This window comes from Euprymna scolopes, chromosome 4, assembly GCF_053919585.1.
Source record: "Euprymna scolopes isolate OS-2025 chromosome 4, ASM5391958v1, whole genome shotgun sequence".
NCBI lineage: Eukaryota > Metazoa > Mollusca > Cephalopoda > Sepiida > Sepiolidae > Euprymna > Euprymna scolopes.
The window spans coordinates 159,094,022-159,115,361 of record NC_136485.1 but is presented as its reverse complement, the minus strand read 5'-3'; the positions used below and the strand labels follow the sequence as shown (position 1 = coordinate 159,115,361).

General features: G+C 32.9%; 1 protein-coding gene across 1 annotated transcript in view; it reads left to right on the top strand.

Annotated features, from left to right (window-relative positions):
* LOC145272399 (netrin receptor unc-40-like) overlaps nucleotides 1-21,340 on the top strand; it is an 803,917-nt gene that overhangs the window by 403,800 nt on the left and 378,777 nt on the right. The window contains exon 4 of the mRNA XM_080127035.1: nucleotides 2,133-2,159. Coding sequence (XP_079983161.1) covers nucleotides 2,133-2,159 — 27 coding nt within the window. The remainder of the gene's footprint in view (nucleotides 1-2,132; nucleotides 2,160-21,340) is intronic.

Here is a 21,340-nt window from a genome sequence, read left to right as displayed (position 1 = left end):
TATATATATATATATATATATATATATATATATATATATATATATATATATATATATATATCAAACCTGGTTGGTTGGTTGTTTTTGTTTTACGGCATATCAACCCTTTTCGGGTTATTTATATATATCCAGGTTTGAGGTGTTCAAAAGTCGGGACTAATGAAGACAACAAGGTTGTTAAATAGTGCTCAATAAAAAGAGCAAAATATCTTTTTAATTTATTATTTGAGGGTAAGCAGTTACATATGGTCGCTACAAGTAGCCATCTGTTTCAGTCAAAGAGACTTCCTCAGGCAGCCTAGAACCCCTCAACACCAAAAAGAAAATTTTCTTCTTTGCCGATGAGAAGTTCTAGGCTGCCTGAGGAAGTCTCTTTGACTGAAACAGATGGCTACTTGTAACGACCATATATAACTGTTTACTCTCAAATAATAAATTATACACACACACACACACACATATATATATATATATACATATATATATATATATATATATAAAGATTATGTCAATAATAATGTATTTCATCAGCTTAGCAATATTTATATAAACTAAACATTGATTATTTCTTGAAAATAAGATGAAAAAAAACAGAAGGAGGAAAATAGAAGCTGCTTTACAGTCACTCTTAAGAAGGTTTAGATTTTATAGTTGGATATATCTTAACCTTTAATCTCATCAAAGTGGCAAATATTAATACGGACTGGGAGATATTATGATGCAACAGTTCTTATGCCTATTATATAGAGAGGAGGTGATACTTCACTTATGATTATGGTGGGGAGGACACACATTATTATAATTCTAATATCTAACCTATTTTTAAATAATATATTTTTAATTTGCATTGTCCATTCTTTTAACTGACATATTTAATATTCAGATTTTTAAAAGAATGGAGAATCGACTCTTTTTTCCGGCATAAACAATATTTAACTATTTCTGATAGAATTAACAACAGACTTAATTTCTAACATTCCATTTTTCCATTATCTTTAACACTTGCCTACAGGGTTTGATTCTAACCTTATCCTAATATCATTTTCACTTGTCTAGTATGTATTCCTATTTAAATAAGAAGGAAATAGCCCTTCATGTAACAGTATTTCCTACAACAGCTTAAATAATACAAAATTAGACGTCATTGGAGTCTGTCCATAGCGAATCCTATTTTCACACTTGTCTACATCTACACACGCACACATTTAGACATATATTTAAACTACAAAACACACTTAATGACCTTTGGCATAAAGACCATGTTCAACCATATGCCATATGTAGGATATTCATAGGATTTATTTCGATGAATGTATAATTATAATTAGAACCTAATTAATTTTTACAGAGAAAGTAATTAGTGTTTTTTTCCATAAAAATTATGTTTAATTAAAAATGCGGATTAGTAATTATTTAATGTTTAATATAATGCACGTCGGTGTTCTGCATGAGTCAGTATGTGTATTATTATTATTATTATTATTATTATTGTTGTTGTTGTTGTTGTTTGTTATTAATATTTTATTATTATTATTATCATTATCATTATCATTATTGTTGTTGTTTTTGTTATTATTATCATTATTATCATTATTTTTGTTGTTGTTGTTATCATTATTATTATTGTTGTTGTTGCTGTTGTTGTTTGTTATTAATATGTTATTATTATTATTATTACTATTATTAATATCATTATTGTTGTCGTTGTTGTTTTTTTTTGTTATTATTATTATTATTATTATTATTATTGTTGTTGTTGTTGTTGTTGTTTTTGCTATTAATATTTTATTATTATTATTATTATTATTATTATTATTATCATTATTGTTGTTGTTTTTGGTATTATTATTTTTTTTTTTTGTTGTTGTTATTATTATTATTATTATTATTATCATTATCATTATTGTTGTTGTTTTTGGTATTATTTTTTTTTGTTATTATTATTATTATTATTATTATTATTATTATTATCCCTGGTTTGATGCACCTTGTTTCTTTTTCCCTTTACAAGTCATTGCTTCCTTCTGAAATGTCTTCATACTATTGCAACTTCAAAATGTATTTATCACATCATGTTCTGTTTTCGTTTTGCAACTGCGCTAATAACAGAGTGACATGTTTATTTATTCCAGATCCCCTTCCAAATGCCAGTCTTTCAGGTATGAATTTGCATCCAAGGATTCTCTTTTGTTTTCTAACCAGATTCACCTCTCTGTCTGCGTGACTGCTTCTGACTTCCTCTCGTAGAAATCTCCTTGTAGTTGGTGTTCACTTGAGATGCAAGACATTTCTTTGGAATTGCCTGTCAGTAGGCAAAGCTAATTTGGTGACCAGAGGTTAAGTGTATTTCATTTTGACCACTAGATCTTGACTCATCGTTACTTGTCGGTTAGGTTCTAGCATTTTTCATTTAATCACAGAACAGCATCAGGAATTGATAATCAGTATGTATTTTGTGTCTGTGACTTAATTCTAAAACGTCCATACTGTTTTTATGTTTAAATTTATATGTAAGCATCAGACAAATTTAATTTGTTAGCATATGCTTGCATAAAACCCTGATAAATAAATTAAACAGTTTTTTTAATAGATAATGTAATAGATATGTAAATTGTATTTGTTAACCTAAGAATTAATACTATTTGTGAAAATATATTTGTAAAATAGCTAATGTTTGCCAAATCTCTTTCAAGGGAGATAACCAATGCTTGACGGACACTTCTTTCTGTTAAAAGTTGTAATGTAACTGCTTGATATTCTTTCTCTCTTCTTCATAATTGTCTTTTATCTTTCACCGTAAATATGAAAACTTAACATATGCACAAACTAATATAGCACGCTTAGTTGTAGTATAAAATCAAAGTAAAAAAACGGCATAAATTGAACATCAAAAAACAACACTAATCTTCTGTTTAAGTGTATCAAAATGCCTATAACCCTACTCACTATGTATATTAAACTCTTATAATACGTATTAATATATTCATGCGCAGGCATGTCGCCTCATATTCATAAAGCATTGTTTTTCTCATTGTTTTTCTCTGTTTTTAAATAGTTCTGTGTGGTGAAAATACATAAGTAAACAGTCTCTTATGAAAATGCATTTCACGTTTCTTTCGACTAATAATTGTATTCTTGTATTATATGAATACTAACATTGTTTAAGAAAATGGAGATTTTAGAATCTGTGAAATGTTAAACTGCTGTGTAGATTGTTCTTTAGTTTTTTCTTTCAGTTTTTCCATATCGCCAAAAGTTGACTTTATATATATATATATATATATATATATATATATATATATATATATATATATATATATATATATATATATATACTGTAAGAATTGAAATTGATTTGACTTACCGGGGGTGGGTCGGAGGGAAGAAAAGACACTGAACTGCTGTTTTGCCATTACGGAGAAACTGGGTATCTATTTCCTACTAAGTTAAATAGACATTCTAATCTCGTTGGAAATCACGTGGGAATTTTCGCCACTGAGAGTTAGTATGTATAAAAGGAGTTGTCTCACTACGGGTTAGTGATTAGTTAAGAAGCTAGTTACCTAGCTTGCTAGTCGGTTGGCGTCTCTTAGACTGATTACCGCGTTACTGTTATTCGGCAAACGTTACCAGTTAATTGTTACCTTTACAAGGAAAGAAAAGACTGCTTGTAAGCAACGTCACCATTTCGTTGCTTCCTTGTCTTACCCCCCCTCTTCTTGTTGGTGAAATAATTCCGACAGTACATAATATGGAAAAATCATATATATATATATTGATATGATTTGACTTGTTTCAGCGCCTGGTAGAAACATAGAAAAGAGAATCCATTTGAAAAAGAAAATAGAATTGTTGTTAAGAAACATAAGCAACAAACATTCTTTTCGAAGAAACAGATAAAAGATAATTGTTTTTTTTAATAGCAAAAAGAGAATTATGCTAAATGATAGAGAATAGAATGTTTTCCTTAATGTACAAAAAGAGAATCTGTCTGTATACTCTAAAAAAGTGTATGGTGTGTTGGGGGTTTGGCCATAAGCAAATAGAAGTATACGATTGGTTGACAAAAATAGAATAGATAGAGTATACATTTCTAAAGCAGTAGCTTTTACGATGTAATTTTATGATGTAAATATCCGAGTTCAAATCTCATACAAGTCTAAAGGATTTATTTTATAACGGGACGTATGTTTTCTAAAATGAAAGAAATTAACATAATGTGTTTTTTTTTTTTTTTTTTTTTTGATAACCCACAAATAAGTAAAGCTCAGTAGTATTCGGCATTAGTTCAAAGCAAAGTATTTTTGCTTAAAAGCATGATTTCTTATTAAATTGTCTGGATTATATTTATTATAACTATTATTATCTTGAGTGTTAATCACACAAGATTTCTGCCGAATTAACTTCCGACTTTTTTCAGCTGTATCTTGACGAACTCTTTTTTTCTGGCGAAGTCGGGAATATGCACGCATCAGCCGACACATTGTGCAAAAATACTGAAGATGAAAACAGTATTTAAAATAATCTAAAGTATCAATCCTTATGTGACCCATTCAGAAACCTATCTTCTAATGTTTTTTTACCAAAAATAAAAGAACAGTACATCATTACAGTAATTTACTCTTATATGCAAATACTAAATAACCTATTTTTTACCAAAAAATTTCAAATATATTTTTATTCATGGTACTTATAAAATGATAGCAGCTAGATACGGATGGAAATTGATATATCCAGATACTGTATAAATACAGTTCAAGGAGCAGGTATAAACTAGTACATATTTAACGAAATACATAAAATAAAAAATTTTTTAAAGAAATGTTGAAAAGGAAGTATATTTTCAGAACAAAAAAATTGAAAGATTCTGATACCTCCTTTATATTAAATAGGCTTCCATGTTGACAACGAGTGGCATCTCAGTTATCTGCTGCGTTGTAACATCGACGTCGGTGGCTATAGTGGCCAAGCAGGAGTGACAGCGTTTGTTGCAGAGTTCGCATGTGTATTCCGTTTCTGGTTTTCTGGAGTCGTCGCTTTGATTTCTGTGGGCCTTTTTCTCAATGTCGAATTGTGTCAGCTTATTTCTTTTGACGTGACGTCTTTGGTCAGGGTTTCTCTCTATTTGGACTAGTCGGCTTCTAGGGTTTCCCAAGATTCAGTGTTGATGCCTACAGCCTTTATACCATGTATTACAGCTATGGTCACCTGATGGGTCTCTTCTAGTGGTCAGCTGTCCATCTCTCTCTCTCTCTCTCTCTCTCTATATATATATATATATATATATATATATATATATATATATATCCTGCACACACCTTTATAACAACAAAAAAAAAAACGATTATAAATACACCAAGCCTCAAAGAAAAAGAAAAACAATACCAACAACTCCTCCTGACAATAATCGGACGCACCGATAGAAAGTGCTTATGGCCGAACAACAACATTTAGGCTCTATTCTATACAACATGCCAGCCGATATAAAAAAAAGACCGTTCGGCAAATAGAAAAGATTTCCAGAAAAATCGGAAAGAAGAATAACTCTGTCGTGTTCAATCACACTTGCCTGAATAATAACTTGCTGCCAAAATATATGAATATATATATATATATATATATATATATATATATATATATATATATATATATATATATATATGCTCAGCACTAGTAAAATAATATAGATAGATAACCATAAATAACAATTGTTGTTTGCTTTTGAAAACAAAAGTGCTGAATATACCAGAGAATCAAATTGATACTTATCAAACTCTAACTGTTATCTTGTTGACAGGAAAATTCTTGCCGGAGTGAAGTAATATTTATATAATATAATATCTACTCATGGACCAACAACCAATCAGAATTCAGGTAAAGGACTTGCCCATCTAAGTACAATGAAGCACCCCAGCTTCTTTATAAACTAAGTCTCTGACCTCTTATTTCAGTTTCCTTAGTTCTAGGCGAATTAATCAGACGGCTAAGCACTTCTGTATATAGTTTTGTATATTTTTTGAAAAATTTCTACAAAATTTTTCAGTCTGATTTCTCGTTAAAATTGATATTTTCTTTCATGCGATTTTAATGCTAGTCATAGAAATAATAAATAAATATGATAATAAAACTGTCACTTTTATTATTTATTTTTTAAAATAGGTTGAAAAAACCGTGAAAGTCATTTTTTTTAAAACCACCGATGTCTAAAACATATTCATGATCAAAATATAGACTACTTTAAGTTCTTAAAATAAACAAAATGAATATTTAAAAATAAGGTAGACTGATTTATCCTCAGGAATTGAATAAAAAGTAAACATTTCGATTTGATTCATTTTTATAGTTTCCATTGTTAGCACTATAGAAGCTTCCTACCCATCACTTAACTCTCTGAGTTAACTCCCAAACTATGGCTGTTCTCATCCCAATTTTCATCATTTATCAGATCTCTACATAAACCATACTTATATTCTCTACTAATTTTACGTTGCTCGGAAGTGTATTTACTTGCAATTTGTTTTGATTTTCTTTTCTTAATCTATGTTTTGACAAGCTTCTGGGTTTGACCTTTACTCCTGATCTGAAATGGAGCACATATATCAGGTCTGTTGCCAAGGACGCTGGGAAAATGGTGGGATCCTTCTACCGCTTCAGAAGATATCTCACTACTGATGCAATTCTCTATTTGTATAAAAGCCAAGTACGTCCAAGGATGGAGTACTACTGCCACATCTGGGTAGGAGCTGCTAAAAACAGCCTATCCTGCCTTGACAGAGTACAAAATAGACTTCGTAGCTTAGTGGGGAATGCTCTTTTCTCTTCCCTGCAGCCTCTCTCCCACAGAAGAGACGTTGCGAGCCTGTCCTTGTTTTATCGTTATTTCTATGGCACGTGCTCGTCTGAGCTCCACTCTCTCGTCTCCCCTCGCCAATCTTTCACGAGAAACACCCGTCTGGCTGAAACTACTGTCAATAATTTTCCCCACTCTTTATCTGTGCCTAAATCCAAACGTAGATTCCATGATCAGAGTTTCTTTCTCAGAAGTGCACGACTGTGGAACTCTCTTCCATTTGCCTCTTTCCCACCTGACTGCAATTTGAATGTCTTCAAGTCCAACATAAACAAATTCCTGACAAACCGCCCTCTTAAGTAAGACACGCTATCAAATCTTCAATAACAATTACTACGATACTATCCCATTGATTACTGTACACACAATAACCCTTATCCCGAGTGGCTTCCGGGCTTTGATAAGCGGTGGCCTCCATGTAAAAAAAAAAAAAAAAATGACATTTTTCTAATATGTTATTTTCTTGCCTCCATCAAAGGGAAGTAACTCTGTATGGACAAGTTCAGAGTTATAATTTTTTTGTTAAAAAATATGACAGTTATTTTGAAAATTAGTTTTTTCTTCATAACAACATTCTTCAATGGTTCACAAAAAAAACAAAACTGACAAACCAGCAAATGTTGACTATTTAGGAATATTTTATTTAATTTATTTTGTCAAATAAGAAAAGCATATATGTGTAATAAATAAATATAAATTCAAAATGGAAATTATTCTGAGTCAAGTTTTGAGACATTGTGTTGAACTGTGACTTACTTGTAGTTTCACTAAATACTTTTACATGCAAAATCCGATCCCGCATTTTGCTAATTCCTGCCCTCTGGTGAGAAGGAGAGTATTTCTTCGAAACTCCGCGGATTAAGGACTATCCACTTATCTTGTGCTTCCTTTTTAAAATAAAATATGTTTTTAACTCTTTTTCAAGATGTCTTTTAACATGTTTTATTAATCATTTGTTCATATATATATATATATATATATATATATATATATATATATATATATATATACGTTTTATTTTTTATTACCGTATATTTCTGTTAAGTTACATTATTGTTTTGGCTACTCGGCCGTTTTTTTAGCCGTCTGTAGCGTCCTCAGACTTTTACAGAAACTTTCTGTAAAAGTCTGAGGACGCTACGGACGGCTAAAAAAACGGCCGAGTAGCCAAAACAATAATGTAACTTAACAGAAATATACGGTAATAAAAAATAAAACGTATATATATATATATATATATATATATATATATATTAGTGATGGGACGATTTCTGTATTTTGTCTAATTCCAATACAATTACCAAATCCGTACTAAATTTCTGATTTCGATACAACTACCGATGCCAGTTCTTTATAAATCTCGAAATAGTTAACTATTGAGTTACTGATTCAGTCCCAATCACCTAAAAAACACACACACACACACACACACACACACACACACACATGATAAATATGCACATATTTACTCAAATGTAAAAACACTGAGATGATTTTTAGATATTAGTTTCACTGGTAGTTTAAAATCAATAAATATTTATTAGTTTATTATTACTACCAGTAAAGTGAGATATTTTGTTTTAAACAAAATCAAATAAAATAAACAATTAAGAGAATCATTTTTGGCATCGGAAAAGGTACAATTTTTTTTTTTTTTTTGTTTTACATAGGCATCACCGCATTATCAAGGCCAAGAGGCCACTCAAGGATAAGGGTTAAAGAGTGTACAGTAGAAATTGGACAATTTCCGGTTCCAATATCTGATATCCCTTGTGTTTTAGTCTAGTGATTTTCCTTGCCTAACGCCACAGATTTCTCACATCATTGAAACAGCTGCTCATAATATGATTAATCGAATTATCATTGAGTAATTTCTCTTATTTTATCCTTTAGCGATGTTTCTGATAATAGGGAGCATTGCTGTTTTCTTGATCAGAATGTATCCATCTAACACTTATCATCGATTAGTTTTTAACCTTGAATAGTATATTTTAGCTCCTTGCATCAAGTGACTTCATGTCCTGTCTCGAGTGATTTCCATAAAACAAATATATATATATAGTATTTTATTTAAATATATCTATCTATGATGGACTCTCCCGTCGATTTCGACGTATGAGGTTCGGACAACCCATATTTCTAAAACTCATTTATGCTTTTGCCTCTGATGACTTTTTAGTCCAGCAAGGGACTTGCAAACAAGGCCACAAATAGAACATGAATGTGGATTTAACGCTGCAGATATTGGTGCGACTGCTAGTCGTTTTGCTCTTACTCTGTTTTCTTTCAGTTGCCTTAAGCTTTCAGATTGAAACCTCTGGAGATCTTCAAAACACCTTGATCTCCATCCTTTTCGGTCATTCACCTCATCTTCAAGACTCCTGTATGGTATGTTCACTGCAGACAAGTTACTCTTCAACTTGTCCTTGTACCTAAGCCAAGGACGTTCGACAATTCTTTTACCACCCTCAAATTGACTGTACATCGCAATTTTTGGAATTCTGTCATCGGGCATCCTCAATACATGATCAGCCCACAGCAATTGCGATTGAATAAGGAATGATTCAATGCCAGATATTTTGCATTTTGTGAATAATTCGGCATTTGATACCTTGTCGCGGAGGCTAAGACCACATATGGAGCGTAGACAGCTTTTGTGGAAAACGTCCAGCTGATTAATGTGATGTCTGTATGGGGTCCATGACTCAGATCCAATGAGAAGAATGGAAAGAACAACAGCACGGTAGACAAGGATTTTTGTGTCTAGTCGAATACCCCTTTCGTTCCACAAGCGATGGCGAAGATTTCCAAAGGCAGAAGTGGCCTTAGCAATCCTGTTGACAATTTCATCATCAAGAGAACCGCCCTGGTTCACCTTACTACCAAGGTAAGGAAAGGACTTGAAATAATTGATATCATGACCGTCGACTTTTAGCTTGCAGGCAGGAAATCTATACTCTGTTGGATTTTGCTTTACGCCTTCAACTTGTTTTGGAGTAGGGTGTGGCTGATGCACTACCTCAGTCTTCCTTATGCTAATTGTCAGGCCAAAGGCCTTGCACGGGGCTGAAAATCGATCAAAAAGAACCTGGGCTTCTTCAAAGGATGTGGCTACCAGTGCGGCATCATCAGCGAAGAGCAAGTCGCGAATAATTTCGGTGCGAAGAAGAGTCTTGGCCTTAAACCGTTGATGGTTAAATAAGCCACCGGATGACCGAAATTGAAACTTGACACCAGTGTCCAAATCATCAAATGCATGTTTCAGCATTAGTGAAAAGAAGAGCGCAAAGAGGACTGGCGCCATTACACATCCCTGTTTGGTCCCATTTGTAACATCAAATGGATCAGACATCATACCATCTGAGACAACATTGGCCTTCATCCCCTCGTGAAAGGAAAGGATCACGTTCAGCATGTTTTCTGGAATACCAAGCCTTCTTAAAACTTGCCAAAGAGCATCGCGATTCGCAGTGTCGAAGGCTTTCGTCAGGTCAACAAACACCATATACAATTCCTGATTTTTCTCACGGACCTTTTCTGCCACCTGACGTAAGGAAAATATCATGTCAATGGTGCCGCGACCCGACCGAAACCCACACTGGGACTCTGGATACACCCTATCAACGAGACGATTTATGATTCGGTTTAGAATGAGCCTAGCCAAAATCTTTCCTGCAATTGAAAGCAGAGATATCCCCCGATGGTTGTCACAGACATTCTTGACTCCCTTATTTTTGTAGAGATGTTTGATGCAGGCATCTTTGTAGTCCTGTGGAACTCGGCCTGCTTTCTATATCTTTACAAAGAGACCATGCTTGTACACTTCAGGCGGAATTGGATCTTTTGATGATGGGGACTTGCCAGAAGCAATTTGTTTGATGGATTCCCATACCTCCTGATAAGCAGGTTCCAATGACAATTCTGAAATATCTGGATTCTGAGGAATAGAGGACACGACATTGCCCTCAATGACAGATGAGGTGTTTAAGACAGTTTCAAAGTGCTCCTTCCAACGATTGAGAATATCTGATTTATCAGTCAGCAATGCCTCTCCATCGGCTGTGCTTAATGGGGAAGCACCACTTTTCTGAGGACCAAATACCTCTTTCAGACCATCATAGAAGGCTTTCGTGTTCTTGCTGTCAGCAGCTCCCTGCAGTGCAATTGCCTTATTGTACCACCATTGTTCTTTCATAGCTCGGAGAGCTCGTTGTTCCTCACCTGTACACTTTTTGTAAGCCGTGTGCTTCACTGTTGAGTTTTTGTCCTCAATCCAACATTTGTGAGATGAGTGCATTTGGTTAATCAGTGCTTTAACTTCATCGTCACTTTCGTCAAACCAATCCTGGTGTTTTCTTTTTGGTATTCCAAGGACTTCTACTGCTACAGCTTGAGTTGCTTCTCGCAATGCTTTCCAAGAAGATTCAACATCATCAGTTAGATCAACACCCTCAAGGTTTTCATCAAGCTTATTGGAGAGCTCAGTTCTCTTTTCCCTGGATTTAAGAGGCCGCACATCAATGCGGAAGCACATGAGTGACTTCAAAATGACTCGCTCTTTCCACACTTCTTGCTATCTTTCGGATCACGCCCTTCTCAGAAGTAAACTGTCGTTGCATGTGCGAAGGCACAGAGTTACAAGATCAACAGTCCCCAAACGCATTGATGTGCGGCATCTATCTATTTATCTATCTATCTATCTATCTATCTATCTATATATATATATATATATATAAATAAAAGTGAGAATGTGTGTGTGTGTGTGTGTGTGTGTGTGTGTGTGTGTGTGTGTGTGTGTGTGTGAGAAGGCATTTCTCAACCTATATACTCAACGAATTTTTAATCTACAGACTTTAAATTTGTTATATAGGTTATTCAGACATGGGGAAAAATTTAAATCAATTTTCATCCGGTAAAAAGGGTTTCTAAGAGGTCAAAGTTGAAAAATTAGTACAAGGGAGTAGTTGGATTTTTCTCTGTTTGCTAACTGTTTCATGATTGCGCATGCATGAATCGTTCACATTACAGATTCTTTATGTTAAGTATAAGTCGGTTTTAAAACACCTTTTTGAAGAGTGTGTCACGTTAGCTGAACTTGATTTACTGGATTAGAGAAGAGTATTCAGGCTTCAGAAATGAGATGCTTCAGAAAACTGCTTGGCATCTCTTATAAAGACCACATAACCAACCAGGAAGTCAAAAACAGAATAAATTTGTTCTATTTTACATATTTTTCCTGTGTATCCTGTTTTGGACAAAGTATTACCATGTCTCACGTGATTTGAAGTATTCTCTACTGATTTTTTACTCATTTAAAAGTTAGCCGTTCATATTTTTAATAGAAATTACTCACGACAAGACATGAAGCCACTTGTAAGGCGCTAACAAGAACGAAAGATAGGGGTAGACGTTTTGTTGGCCAGCTTAGTAACTTTTTCTTTCTCTATTGGTCTCTTGAATGGCTTATCTTTTTGGTTAGCCTATTTGGAGTCCAGGGAATGAATGCTTGTAGTGGGGCCTCTTTTAGGCTTTATTTGTCTTGAAGTTATTCTACATTTATCTCCTTTTTATTTATTTAATTATTTTATCATGCCTTCTACATATCTGCACAACAACCACCTTACTATTTCTTATCATGACATCAGAGGTCAAACTTTCTTGATGTTCAGTCCTTTCTTTTTGCACAAATATCCTCACATTCTCTCTCTTTGAAAGACAAATTTAGATTCTTCTATTGATAGCAATGATGTACATGTGGAGTGCTATTTGCTTTTTGTCCGTTCATTCTTCGACTTAAACGAGTTAATTTATGTATTTCATGTAAAACAAACAACATGCTGACGAATGTAATATAACACAATATAATAATTAATAATAATATTATTATAATAATAATAATTAATAATAATATTATTATAATAATAATTAATAATAATATTATAATAATAATAATTAATAATATCATTATTATTATTATAATTAATATTGTAGACGATACGTCACAAGACGCTTGAAACTACACAGTGTATTTCTGTGTCCTTATTGTATGAACTTTATTTAAAATATAGCAATTACCCTTTCAACCCATATATTCGCCAACTGGAACCCCATGCTAAAGTTTCAACCCCTCAAATTGTGACCATCTGTTGGCCATGGATGGCGATCATAATATTGTAGGACAAATACTGGTGGATAGGCCTTTTGTCCAATTCGGTCTTTACTTTGGTTAGACAGGAGGTTGGAGAGGCCCGATTCAACCCATGCCTTAGTATCTATAGTTCATCCCCCAACCATATTATTCTATCTGATTTTTCAAAAAATCGAAACCTGATTTCTTCTTTATTCTCCCCCCCCCTAAATAAATATTAGAAAGCAGTGGTTGAAAGTCAATCACCTTGAGAAAAAAGATGATCAATGCTGAGAGTAATGTTATTAAAGAAATGATGTTCGTTTGAAAGTAATGTTTTACTTAAAGTGGTGTTTCTGAGAGTAATGCTTTACTTTCTCAATAGAATTCCCTTCCGGGACTGACGATCCCACTTTCACTGTGAAATTTCCTTTTGATAGCAAAGTATTCTTGGTTACATAAGAACAATGTATCATAGAAATATAAATGATTATATTAACCTATAGAATTAAATCTAACAACTATATTCAGCATTAAATCACCCATCGATAATTGATATGCCGTAAAACATATCAAAGCACATCAAATAAATGCTATTGGTTTGAGATTGAGGGAATGTCAGAGTTTTTCTCTTGGGTGTGAGTAATCTCAAAATGTAATGTTTTCCAAGATCACTGCATTCGAAAATAGAGCAGTGTATTCTGGCAATATAAATAATTATCCTACATATAGAATTATATTTGATAAATTCATGCGGCATGAAGTAACCTACAGATGGTTGATATTCTGTAAAACAAATTAAACGAAACCTATAAGAGAACCGTTTTACAGAGCAGGCACAATGTAGGATCTGTTTATAAAATGAAGTAAAGAATATAGTGTACTTTTTTTAAAGGCAGTTGATCTATATCGAAAATATACAGATTCCAAGATATGTAAATAAAGCTGTAACAACAGAATATTCTTTTTATTCTTTTGACTCTCGGCTATATATCCGACACAGTTAAACAGTTAATCAATCGAGAACCATATCCGTCTATATAAAAACATATAAGATATTAGCGAACATATACTCAAGAGTCAAGACAATGAAAAGAATATGATGATGTATATAGGGATGTATCCCTGTATATAAAGTCAAGTTGTATATAGGGATGTATCCCTATATATAAAGTCAAGTTGATTCGGCATTAAATAACCCGAAAACGGTTAATATGTCATTAAACAAAATAAGCAAAATATAGCTAATTTACTTTAAAGCAAATGTTACAAGGTAGGGTGGGGGAACTAATAAGCATTAATCATAAGATAAAAGAAGGTACATACTTGGCTTAATGGATTATCTCTCTGACTATGGAATTGCCTATGCCAAGTTCAACTCTTTGGAAACACAATCTATCCGTATCCTATGTAATAACGTTTTAAAAAATGGTTCTCATCAGACTAAGTTTAGTGATGGCCATTTGGGAATACTATTATTAAATATTACAAGCGTTACGTTACCATAGTGGCAGCGCATTATGAAATCTTACAAAACGAAAAAAAAACTTATTCAGATTCCTCTCATCGTTTTTCGTGTAACAGATAGGTGTTCAACAAATCTTTAAAAAATACAGAAAACAGTGTAAAATTATTTAAAATTAAAACATGAAGCTATGGTACAGGTATTTGCTGAAGACTATTGTATTGTGAGGATTCTATCCCAAAATAAAATATAATTTCCTTGCACCAGAAAACATAGGAATAGTTGAAATATGTTTGATATGTAATGAGGTATGATTCCTGAAAGTTGAGAGATTTTATTTATAAACTCTGCTGATAGGGACTGACGAATCAAATTAATTCACGTTCTGTTATTGACCAATCAGAAACCAGAATTGCTCCATAAAAATTTAATCTTTTAGCATTCCAGCACATAATTTTTTCGTGTCAGCATGAGAAGAATATTTTGCTCTTTGCTTGCAAAATAATAAAGTTCAGAACTCGTACAGAACAGCTACACACGGAGAATTCTTCATATCAAGGACTTGTAGCTGCACATCGGAAACTCTTCTGAAATTAAACATGGCTTCCAATTCAAGAGGAAGATGATTGCAAAAATTGAATCGGAGTGACAGCTTTTGAAGGAAAGGAACAGCAACTGTGTACATTAATTGAGCAATTATTATTTTTTTTAATTTTTAATTTTTTTTTTTTACACAGTGATCACCACTTATCAAGGCCCGGAAGCCACTCAGGGATAAGGGTTATTGCAACTACATTACGTTAGTGTCGAGATTTGATGAAGTGTTTACTTAAGGGGGCGGTTCATTAGGAATTTGTTAACATTGGACTTGAAGCCATCCAAGTTGTAGTCCGGTGGGAAGCAGGCAGACGGAACAGAGTTCCACAGGCGTGCAGTTCTAAGAAAGAAACTTTGTTCATGGAAGCCGCGTTTTGATTTAGGCATGATAAATGATAAATGATGATATAAAGCAGAAAGAAGTAAATTAAGGGTTTGCAAGAACGGGCATCCGTGGAACACACGTGAAGAAGTGTTCTGATTAAAGACGCATATGATTCGATCCTCTTGCAGTTGCTGGTTCGTTCAGACGTAGGAGGAAGCCTTTGCTAGGGTTTGTACAGTAGCACAATCAACTGGTAGCCATTCTCTACCGTAGTATTGAAAATAGCAAAAAGCTTAATTAATTTATCTTCAATCTCATTTACGTGGAAAACTATGCAGAATTAATATGTTTTATGGCAGAGATTTTGGAAGACAAAGTTGTCGCCTTCTCCTTTGGTGCGATTGAAATGTTTTGGTATTAATTCTGGATTAGACTTGGCACTTTTAGAATGACTTTGATATATCAAAATGCAGGAGACAATTATTAAATAAATTCATAATGTATTTCATAAACAAACAATAATTCAATTCGCCAAGCTATAAACATGTAATAAAATCAAGATATCTTTTTAAAATAAAAGGGAAGCAACAGAAATGTAACAGAAATCGAATTCAAAATAAACTTCATCAGCAAAAATCAATCTCGAAACAAAAAACTTTGAAAAAAAAAACACAAATAAAAAAGGAAGTAGCCCCCATAAACATTAATCAGGAGTTGAACAAATGTTAGTTATTCAAACCAGAATCTAATTCCACCGCCAACAAAAAGGCACCCACAAAAATTCGGCCATTACTAATCAGTCATTCTGAAGGCTTCCTCCTATGTTTTATTCTTTTTTTTCTTTCTTCATTAAGTATAGTATTTGTAAAGAAAGTGCCATTTTGTAAACCGTGCAAGTTGATATTTACTATAACAATCATAACAAACACTTTAATTAACAGTTGATAAAATGGTGCCCAGATGACCTTTTCTGACCTTTCTAGATTATATAGAAGAGATTCTAATTAGATTAAGGTATATATATAGAAACATCTCTCTCTTTCTCTTCCTCCATGTCTCTCTCTCTCTCTCTCTCTCTCTCTCTCTCTCTCTCTCTCTCTCTCTCTCTCTGTATATATATATAGTAGCCCCCTGCTTCAAAGTGGCACTGTGCCTTGTTTGGGGTGAAAATTGAATTAAAAAAAAAAAATATATATATATATATATATATATATATATATATAGTAAAATAAGTTTAAATATGATTAATGCCGATTTCGAATTACTATTATAAAGCCAATTCTTTGGTGATTATTATAGTGTACCTCATACCAGTAATTTCAAAAATATGAAAAAAATATGACTCGAGTGCAATCAGCCAGAATCGAAACCAAAACATTTAACCTTCCAGCAATATTGGCTACCATCAGAATATAGAACAGATGGATAACGTATAAATTCATATTTGTGCATGTGTATTAGGGCACTTAAAGTAGACTTACGCTTGCCAGGTTCCAATTTTTCAGTTTTTATCTCTTAGCAGCTATTTTTATCGGCTAAATGTCCTATATATCAAATTTCAAGTCTGTAGACCAAAAAATGACAGAATAGTTTGGTAGAAACTATTCTGCGCCCCCCTCTCACACACAGAGAAAATACACTTTTATATATATATATATATATATATATATATATATATATATATATATATATATATATAGAGAGAGAGAGAGAGAGAGAGAGAGAGAGAGAGAGAGATACGAGTGTAGAGCCTTCTATAAAAGCTTGTGGAAAATAATTATGCTTCCCTAATATTTGCATTACTATTTATATTCAGATAAAATAATTTCACAACTGGCAAATTTATAAAACAGATTAGTGATGAAAACGCCTCAAACAAGAAAGTTTCAAAATAGAAGAAAGAAAGAAAAAAATATAAATCTGAGTGAAGATAACAAAGAGAAAACGATAATGTCTCATCATGAAGATAGAATGAACGATTTGTTTCTGAAGTCATTACTATTTTACTTTTTACCTTCCTCTAAAGTTCAACAGTTTTACCCTCAATAACGGAAGACACACACACACACACATATAGTAAGTTATAAAATATATATGGCAATTAAGCTGCTCAGAATATTCCGTGTTTCATCCACGCTAGGATTCATCAGGCTTATGCATGCGTGGATGAAACGCGGAATGTTCGGTGTAGCTTAATTGCCATATATATTTTATAAGTTACTACCTAGCTCTACCTACGTATTGAGCACTGTTGAAGTAAATACTTCAAGTTTACGCATAAATTTATACTTTCGTATATTAATTTGTGATTAAATGAAATAGTCATATATATATATATATAAATACTTCAAGTTTACGCATATATATATATATATAATATATATACTTCAAGTTTACGCATATATATATATATATATATAAATACTTCAAGTTTACGCATAAATTTATACTTTCGTATATTAATTTGTGATTAAATGAAATAGTCATATATATATATATATATATATATATATATATATATATATATATATATATATATATATATATATATATATATAGTAATTTACACAAAAAAACTGTTTTGCTATACCAGAGCAATTCAGTGTGCCTAGGCGGATGAGTACTTTCAGGTGAGCTTTTAAATCTATTCTTATAAATCAATCATTTTGTCAATAGTCTTGATCCTATACTATCAACTCTCGCTAGGAATGCAAATTTGTAATGCCTACATATGTTTACTTAGGTGTTATCAGCTGCTTAGAAGGCTCTATTCTTTTATAAGTATATATGAATTATCGGCAACCATTGGAAATGTCCCTTTAACAGAAAGCTCAAACCAATAGTGAGTGTAAATCAAATGTGTTATCTACAGACGGACTGTTTTGTTGTGTCACAGCTCTTTGGTGTGGCTAGACGAGCAAGTGCTTAAAGTTAAGATTTGAAACCTGATTGAACAGTTTGAATCTCTTACTACTCTTGCCAACATTTGTTTACATACGCACGCTTGCATGTCTTTATATATCAATATAAAAATAAAATTTAAGACACGATAAAGTAAATATAGGTATATATGAATTTATTTTTCAGTTCAATAAAAAGAGGGATTATGAACGTACTACTTGGCATTTCGAAGCCTAATGCTTCTCATTACAGGATAGAATGATAAAATTGTCACCCTAAAAAAACAACACGATTCCATTTTCTCTTGACGAAAACAGATTTTTTTTTTTTTTTTTTTTTTGCGGACCATCTACTAGTTGGCAAATTGTCTACACATTCCAAGAACAATAGGAGCCTTCTATCATGTATGAAAGTGACACAATGTTCTACAAGTGAGATCGGAGATGCACCATAGTACAACTCGTGCTCTCTACCGATCCAAGTTAGGACAACAGGACCATTGCCATCACCCTAAAAATGCATCGCTGGATTGCCATGAATAACAGGGATGTGCCCAGTTTCCGGTTACGGTTATGGTCTTTCGTATGGTTTCAAGTGAGGGTCACATCATTCCACCTCACATCTTCAAAGTCGGCTTGAAAGTCAGCATCGAAGCATACCTGGAGAGTGCTGAAGAGTGTGGTTATGCCCTCGTACAATCATGTGGCCGCATGCAGACTCTGTGTGTGGCAGCATGACCCTGTGCTGGCCCACAAGTCCAAAGAGACCCAGGCTTGGCTTCAGAAGGTTTTCCACGACTTTGTACCATTCTCTCACTCCTCCCTCGACCTGAACTCACTGGACTATACGTCGAGAACTAATATAACCTCCCACAACACCGAAACGAGCCTGATCACCTTCATCTGGCGAGTATTTGCTGAGCTCCTGTTGGCACTTGTAGAAAATGCATTCTCCCAGTTCCGGACCGGTATCGAGGCGGTAATTGAGGCTGAAAGCGACTACATTGAATAGCTGTTAGCTCTACTACATAATTAAGTTAGCTGAATTGATTTTTTCAATAAAATGTTTTAAATAAATCTGTAGTGTTTTTTTTTGTTTTTTTTTTGTCCTTAGGCCGACAATTTTATCGCTCCATCTGAGTGGGGCTAGATATAGTAAGTGTTGTAATGCCGAGATTCGAAACAGTCGATCACTTTAAAATACGATTACCAGTCAATACTTCTCTCTCTCTCTCTCTTTCTCTCTCTCTCTATATATATAAATTTCTAAAATAACATAGAAAAATATATAATTGCCTCAAATAAATACATGTTATCACATATGTTATGCATTGTTTACCTGTTATGCACGTTGCATGAATCATAAAATCTTTTTGCATTTGATGGCATGAGGCATGAAATGTGTATATCGGGTAAATTAAATAACATTTATGATAACAGCTATTTTTTTGTTATTATTATTAAAGTTTGGCTACAACCACAGCAGAGAACTTACCTGTCCCAAAGATCAGGCGGAACTTTCATAAACAAAGTTTCTTTCTTACAGCTTCCCATCTGTGGAATAAAGTACTACGGAGCCGCTTCCCAGTTAACTATAACACGGTCGTCTTCAAGTGTAATGTAAACAAATACTTGTTCAGCTGTGTTTCCTTTATAATCAATTCCTCTTAAGAAATCTTCTTCCCATTCCAACGATTGTTTTCAATCCTTGCATGGTGGCATTTATTGTCCAACCACGATCTCTTTAACCCTTTTTTCTTAAGATGCTCCCAAGCCTTGATAAGCGATGACGCCTTAATTGTAAAAAATATATGTGCATATATGTTTATGTGTGTTTATATTTGGTGCAAGCATAATGATTCCACCTCCTCTTGCTATTATAAAAAAAATACAAGGTAATTTCAAAATCGTCCAATATTAAGCAAATTCTATTACGGCCGCTTACAATGAGAAAAAGATTTTTCACAATATGTTTGAGTTATATATTTTTCATTCTGCGAAAATTATACAAAACAAGAAATTTTCACACTCTGTTAGATCTTTTATAATTTTCCTGTTTGACTTGAATCAACTGTATATTGAGGGTAACATTCTCCATATACCCAATACAGTAAAAATATTTTCTGTAGGCTTTACGTCTGTAATCCACAAACAAGCATACATTTTATTGTATAATAATTGTATTTATCACTTAAGTTCTCTATCCGATGTTGTCCTGGAATCTTTATTCATTCTTGCTTCCTTCATTATCTCCCCCTTCCCTCTAGCTTTGGATTTTCTCTTAATTTCCTGATTTTTTTATACTGTAAAAATATAATTTAATGAAGAAATCCAGTATGGCAATAACATTTTATGGAATTTAAAAATGTGGATCCTATAAATACTTTCGATTTAATTTTGTAATTTTTTATCATCATAATAGATATGATACGAAATACTGTATTTGTAAACATCTGTTGCATGCTGTTCCGTTTTTTTATTTAGATTTTTATGAAGTTTCAGTAATTTACTTACGGAATGATTTAGTCATTACAATAAGTAAATAAAATAGTTTATAATAAAATAATATAAAATAATAAAATTTATATAATAACTAGCAGATGTACCCGGCGTTGCTCCGTATTAAATGTAGCATTAAATTCCTTTAAAAAAAAAATGAAGTAAAAAATCGAAAAAAAAAAATTGAGACATGTCCATGCGAGTATTATGTTTTTTTCTAAAGACTTTACTTATTGTAAGTAAGAATAAGAAAATACTCGAACTGAGATCGAAACCCAAACCTAAAGACAATGAGTCAAGTACGATAATCATTAAGCTAGCTTGATATGATCTTTAAAAAATGTTTTCAAACCTAGTTATTCTTAACATAAGGAAGCTGTTATATGAATGCTTCCCACATGCACAGTTGTAAAATAGTAGACAAACAGATACAATGACCCCCACCCAAGTACCAATTTTCCGATTTTGACCCCTAAGTAGCGCTTTTTTTCCAGGTGAAAACCGATTAAAAAGTTTTCTACATGTCTGAATAATTTATATACTAATTTTCAAATCTGTAGATTAAAAATACTTTGAG